The sequence below is a fragment of the Acomys minous genome, assembly GCF_964271855.1.
Source record: "Acomys minous genome assembly, chromosome: 6".
In the NCBI taxonomy this organism is placed as follows: domain Eukaryota; kingdom Metazoa; phylum Chordata; class Mammalia; order Rodentia; family Muridae; genus Acomys; species Acomys minous.
The window spans coordinates 96,547,402-96,554,200 of record NC_140487.1 but is presented as its reverse complement, the minus strand read 5'-3'; the positions used below and the strand labels follow the sequence as shown (position 1 = coordinate 96,554,200).

The 6,799-nt window shown below is 58.6% G+C and overlaps 1 protein-coding gene across 1 annotated transcript; it reads right to left on the bottom strand.

Moving 5' to 3' along the window:
• Positions 1–273: 273 nt before the first annotated feature.
• Positions 274–5,237, bottom strand: CLDN19 (claudin 19). Its single transcript, XM_084787417.1, has 5 exons — positions 4,696–5,237; positions 3,228–3,392; positions 3,035–3,119; positions 1,200–1,352; positions 274–421 (listed from the first exon to the last, which is right to left on the bottom strand). Exons 1-5 carry the CDS (start codon positions 4,916–4,918, stop codon positions 373–375), a joined length of 675 nt encoding a protein of 224 aa, XP_084643543.1. The 5' UTR covers positions 4,919–5,237; the 3' UTR covers positions 274–372.
• Between the last annotated feature and the right edge of the window lie 1,562 nt (positions 5,238–6,799).

Genomic DNA, 6,799 nt, shown 5'->3' with positions numbered 1-6,799 from the left:
ACCTATGGGATGGCCTCCATGTGTCCTGAGGCTCTGCTCCCTTACGAGGCCAGACTTTAGGTGTCCTCCAAGGGTAGCTCTGATCTCCCGTCATGGAAGTCCTGGAGCCAAACTCCAAGGCGGGGCAGGCAGAGATACAGAGCAAGAACCCTAACCGCTTCCAGCTCTGCCTGCGCCCTGACACCCACCTCAGTAGCCCCAGGAGTTGGCTCTGACCTCTCTAGTCCCAGATGCCACCCTGTGTGCATGGGAACAGATAGAGTGACATCACACTTGGGGGCCGAATGTTCACTTCTCTTTCAAAGACAAAAACAAAACCAAACACACAGTCTAGATGTGGTAGGGGTTAGGGCCTGGCTGGGAACCTGGACTTTACACACCCAGGGGGCCCTTGACGGAGGCGGGCAATTTAACAACGGGTCTGCAAGTCAAAAGAGAGAAAGCTGGTTAGTGGAATGAAGGAAGACATATGAGATTGGCGGGGGGGGGGGGGGGGGGCTGGGGGGCTGTGGGGTTCAGGCCCAGGCACAAGATTCTTATGGCAGTCCTGTCTGGGGCCCGTTCCTGGGGGTGGGGGGTGGGGGGTAGGAAGGACACGGTCTGACCTTGTGACCTGGACGGGCTGGATGGGCATCCACACAATGTTAGGCAAGTAAACTGCCAGAGCCTGAGGCCTGCTCTCATAGACAGGAGAAGACAGGCGCCTCCAGGTCTCTCTGAAACTCAGTGTCCTTGTGTGTGAGGTGGGGGACAGTCCTTAGCCGGGAGCATTTCCTCCGTGTGGTCATGTGAGGCGTACGAAGAGCCGTCTGGCACAAAGTGCTCGGCTGGGAGATCCTTCTTGGTTGGTTCTTAGGGCCCGGCATATCCTAGACAGATGGCCCCTGCAGCGTGGGCAGGTGAAGGAGCCAGCGGCTAACCTGGTGTGCTCACTCTGGTGGACTCAGACCAGGCCTGGTTCTTACTGGGTGACATGTGGGGGCTGGGCCTTGCCTCTGATCTCTTTGAGTGTCTGTCTGAGTCTAGCTCAGCGCCTGTGCGGAGGACCAGGTGCTTGGAGCTCCAGACTGAGTTCAAGGGGATCAGTACCCCCAATCTGCCCTGCCCCAGGGCATTATGTAGTCTGACTGGAGTTCTGGGCAAATGGGGATTGCTAGGTGAAGGAAGGGCCTGGGCAGGGCAGGCAGACTCAGACGTACTCTCGGGCAGCAGTTGAGGGTCCAGAGCGGTAGGGCTGTGGGATGCTGTTGGCTCTCTCGGGCTCTGGGCATGTGCAGCAGAGAAAGGAGCCTCCCAGCATAGCCAGGCCAGCAGAGGCCCAGCCGACGAACAGAGCTGGGCCAAATTCATACCTGTAAGAGGAGGACCCATATCAGGCTGCAAGACCCAGTCCTGCCTAGCCCCAACCCTCTCGGGGGTCCTGCCCACCCTCACCCCGACCCCCACCCCCACCCCCACCCCAACCAGCACCTGGTAGACAGAGAGGTCAGTACACAAGCTTACAGGGCCTCCTCTTTCTATAACCTAGGGTGAGCGCTCACCCCCCGTCCCTCCCCACCAGCAGGGCCACACCACACAGCTCAACAACGTCCTCCTCTGGTGGATACGGAGATTCAGATGGAGGCAGTGAGACAGTGTGCTCTCTTCTTTCCCTGTCAAGGTCTGGTTTGTGGGACAGCCAGCCAGCCAGGTCTGCTCCTTACTGCCCTCTGGAGACGGTTGCTTTTCCGCCTGGCCCTCTGGACTGTCCACACCCAGCCCTGCCAGCCAGCCTGGTTTTTCGCCACCCCTGCGCCTTCTCCTTCTAGAACACCTTCCCAGCCCTTTCTCTACATTTGAGGCCAGTTCAGATGGATCCTCCTGACTGAGGGACTTGCCTTGCTGTTCCCTTTATCCCCCTTCAGGCTCACCTCAGCCCTCACCCCGGCCCCCTAACCCCCCAACCGCACCAGGAGGATGCTCTAATCTGCACCTGGAGGGCAGACAGAGGCTTAACTGTGTTTTCAGGACCCAGCCCAGGCGGCCCTGAGAGCCCTGAAGGGGTGATCCTAGTCCCAGCTTGGCTCCTTGGGTTTAGACCTTGCACGGCAGGTCTTTGTGCTGTCGCTGCCCACCCGGGGCACAACTCATGTCTGAATTCTCCTTCTCCGTCTCTCCACATGGAGCCTTCCCTTGGAGACAGCCCAAGCGCTCTTCCTTGTCCTGCTCCACCTCAGAGTCAGGATGTTTGGATAGGGGCCTATCACTCTTTGCTCTTGGCTGGGGGCTGAGAGGAAGGGAAGAAACCAGACACACCCAGGCCCCACTGAAATCCCCTGTCTGCCCTCTCACCCACCCATGGCTTTACCCTTACAAATTCTGACCAAAGTAGCACCTATGATACGGCCTGCTTCCTGCCACTACCTCCCTCACCCAGAGCTTCTGCTGAAGGAGAGGCAAGGCAACAGTCGCCCTGCAGGGCTGGCCTCCTCCCTGCTCTTCCGCATACAGCAGAGAACAGTTGCAGCCTCACCCAGGATGAGGAGCACCTTCTCCTCACAGCTGCTGGGCCTGTCCTTAGCTAACCATTTTCTCAAGTCCCAGCTTCCCAGGCCCCACCCCCACCCCCCAATTCCAGTGCCTTCTGCAGGAAGCCATCTTGGCCTGCTGCCACCAATGGGAGAATAGCACGCCCAGGGGTACTGAGCTCTGGGAGAAATCTTTTTCCTCAGCACCTCTTGGACCCTTACAACCACAGGAGAGCTGGTTCTGGAATGAAAAGATTAAGTCACAAGTGACCCAGGTCACCCAGAAAGAATATAGAGCTAGACTTGACAGCCCCCAGAGATAGGGCACTGGAGTCCTCTGGGGTCTGACTGCCACCAGGATGTCCTCAGCAGGTCCTCTGTCCCTCCCAGGGGCCTGACCACACCCCCATGTGGCTCTCCTCCGGTCTTAGAAAACTAGCTGGGGCTGGTTCCTCATTTTTCTCTTCAAAGTGGCAACTGGGGCCAGGGGAGGACACATAGGAAGGAGGCCGAGCTTCGGCACTCACCTGGCGTTGACAGGTGTGCTGGGGTTGAAAAATTCCTGGGTCACCAGGGTAGCATACCATGAAACAGCAGTCAAAGTACAGAGACCTAAAGACCAAGTAGGTGTGCTCAGCTCTGCCTGGCCCAGCCAGCCACCAGAGGTGACCCAGCTAGCTGCACGGCCAAGAAGGGAAAAGAGGCAGGGCACTCACTCACCTGCCAAGAGGAAGAGGGCACCCCCGGAGATGGCCACACGGCCCTTGGCGATGGGGTTGCTGTCTCCAACGCGAGTACACTTCATGCCCACAACGCTGAGCACCATGCCCACAAAGCCCAGGAGCACCGCCACTACCATCAGGGCTCTCGCTGACTGGATGTGACCTGAGGTGGGGTGAGAAGGTACTGAGCAAGTGTGGGGAACTTTGAGAGGAGGGCTCAAAATGGAGGGTTGGACAGACCTGAAATGGGAGGAAGCCGGTATAAAAGGGCTTCCGTAGAAGCCTACAGATGGCCGAGCACTTGCCTGCATGTGAGATGAGACAGTGAGTGTATAAGGACGGGGGGGGGGGGGGGGTGAGGGGTGCGGGTGAGGCCATCGCCAATGACCCTGTTTTCCACTGGCCCTTACCCACACCTCTGTATGATGCCAGAGTGGACAGATAATTTGAGTTTGCTTGTCTGATGCTTCCTCTCAAGCCTGGTGCACCCTCAAGCAGCAGGAGATAGGGCAGGGTGCCGCTCACGGTCGCCAGGGCAAGAGCTGAGGGTACGTGGGGACCAGCTAAGGCCAGCTTGGCTCCCAACAGCAGCCCTGGCAATCATTTATGGAGCCATATGCCTGCTTCTGTATGCCTGTGTTGGTGAGTTCTAGGCCCCAGGCAGCTCAGGCGACTTGAATCCCTGAGGGAGGCCTGTGATTGGCCCGGACCTGTGTCAAGTGGGACTGACCGGTGGCAGTTCTGCTCAGGGCCCTGTGGGAGTGCAGGTGGGATGACCCCCAAGGTCAGAGCTGTAATGGTGTGACTGTGTGTGTGTGTGTGTGTGTGTGTGTGTGTGTTGTACACACCTAGGCATGTATGTATATACATCTGTCTGTCAATATGGAATATGAGAGGAGTGGTGGAGGATTTTTGTTGTTTTGTTTTTGGGTTTTGGGTTTTGGGAGACAGGGTTTCTCTGTGTAGTCTTGGCTGTCCTGGACTCGTTTTGTAGACCCGGCTGGCCTTGAACTCACAGAGATCCACCTGCCTCTGCCTCCGGAATGCTGGAATTACAGGCCTGCGCCACCTCTCCCGGCTAGGAGTGCAGGATGTTAACAGGCTTATGGAGCCAGACCCTCACCTCAGTCCACCTCCTATGTCCTATGTATTAGTGTCCTGGCTACACAGGAGAACATCAGAGAGCAAAAGGTTAGGTGAGTGGTGAGGCTATGGTTTCATGACAGGGAGCCAGAGCTGCCAACCTCTTGTGCTTCTGCCTGCCCAGAGCCCAGAGCCCAGAGCCCTGGCTGGCCTGGACTCTCCAGTGTACACAGGACAGCAGTTAGGGACTCGTGCAGGGGTTAGAGTGTGCACCCCAGCACTGTGAGCAGGCTATGAGAAAGCTTGCCCTAAACCTCCCCAGCCCAGTCGGTGCCCCCACCCCCACCCCCGTCGGGCTCCCCCCCGCCCCCCCCCAGGCCTACCGTCCAGGGCCAGAAGCGAATCATAGAGTTTGCACTGCACCTGCCCGGTGCTCTGAGAGGCGCAAGACATCCACAGCCCTTCATAGAGGCCCACGGCAGTGATGATGGCGTCGCCTGCATAGGAGGACTGCTTCCACTGCGGCAGGGCAGTGCTGGCGATGATGCCCACCCAGCCGCCCAGGGCTAGGAAGTAGCCCAGGAGCTGGAGGCCTGAGTTGGCCATGGCCCAGGGAGGAGTCTGAGGGTTCCAGGGCTCAGAGACCGGCCAGGGTCCGGAGCGGCGCAGTGGTCATGGTAAGAGGAATAAACTGGAACAGGGGAGCTAAGTGCCACGGGAGGTGGCGGGGTGGAGAGGGGACGGCTGGCTGGCCAGCCTCAGAGTCAGCCCAGCAAAGGCCGCTGGATTCCAGAATGCAGGGGCGGCCCAGGGGCTGGAAAAGGCCAAAACCCGCCCACAGCCAGTCCCCAGGAGAGCTCTTGTCCAACTCCTTGGGGGTGGAGGGCGGAACCCAGCACCCAAGCTGGGGTACCCCTGCGTTCCCTGTCTCACAGCTAAAGAAGGGAGGGGCTAAGAGGAGTGACTCTTCCCCTCTCAAGGCTTTTCCAACCAGGGAACCCCGTGAAGAGCGTGATTCCACTGCCCTAGGAGGTGCCTAATCCCATAAGCACGGTTCATCGGATGGCGTTGTCGCCCTTCGCCCTTTCGTGTGCCTGCCGGATCTGTTTTTGGTTTGGTTGGTTGGTTGGTTGGTTGGTTGGTTTTTCGGGACAGGGTTTCTCTGTGCCTTGGCTGTCCTGGACTCACTTTTGTAGATCAGGCTGGCCTGGAACTCACAGTGATCCGCCTGCCTCTGCCTCCCAAGTGCTGGGATTAAAGGCATGCACCACCACTACCCACCGGCTTGCCTGCAGGATTTGAACCTGGGGTTTCTTGCCCACTGACTTGAGGACAGAAAAGGAAAGAGATTTTAAGTTACAGCAAGAAAAACTAGAGTTAGATCTCTCTCTCTCTCTCTCGATCTCTCTCTCTCTCTCTCTCTCTCTCTCTCTCTCTCTCTCTCTCTCTCTCTCTCTCTCACACACACACACACACACACACACACGTGCGTCGGGGGTGGGGGTGGGGCGCCTTGGGTATGGAAGCCAGACCTTGTACATGTGAGGCAAGCAAGCATTATACCATGAGAGTTAGTTTGGGGTAAGGGCTCTGAGGCCAAATGTGCAGAGACTAGGCTTGCCATGAAGTGTTGGGGAGAAGGGTCCTAGGTGCCTGGAAGCCATGTCTATCAAAACGGGAGAAGGCCAAAGCAGGGAACAGGAGCTGGAGGGTCTGTTTGGGCTCTGAGCAATCAGAAGACGGACCCCCATAGTTCCTGGGCCAGCGGTGGCTGCAACCTAGCTAGCATCAGATGCGGTCGGGAGCTGCGAAGATCTGTGCCAGCATCTGGCGTGGACTTGGAGGAAGGAGAACCATTCAGCCAGTTAATCCTTTTGCTGGCGGATTCAGCAGCTCCTGCTGGGACCTGGGACAGCGGGGGAGGGGGCCGCCCTGGCCCCTAGCTCCAAAAGAGTCTGGCTGGGTCAGCGGCCTCTGCACATGCCTGGGGTTCAAGCTACCCCCTCCTAGACCCCTTGCCTGCCCCTTCTCACTCAGCCCTCGGGAGTAGGGAATGTTTAACTCCCATCGGTCTCATTAGCAATCGTCTCACGTTCATTTCAGGCCCACAGGCTTGGCGTGGGTGCAGGAGGAATGTCCCACCCCTGCTCCCACTGCAGCCAGCCTCCCAGCCGCCTCCTGCATCCTCTGCATCCCACTGCCTTCCCTGAGCTGCAGCCCGGCCAGCCTCCTCCCCCACGGCCTCAGCCCCCCCCCCCCCCCCACCGCAGGGACAAGCCCTCAGCCTGCTGCCTTACATTCTTCACGTGGGTGCCTGGCACTGTCAGACAATGGCAGGCCTGTATAGCTGCTCAGGGCGTGGGCCCCCTGGTATGGCCTGCAGCTCCAGCTCTGAGCTAGGGGGACCCACCCGGGAGAAGCTGGACAAGGGACGGGTGCTGTTTGGTAGGCTGTGCCACACAGTGGGCGCCTGTGGCTTCCTGTGGA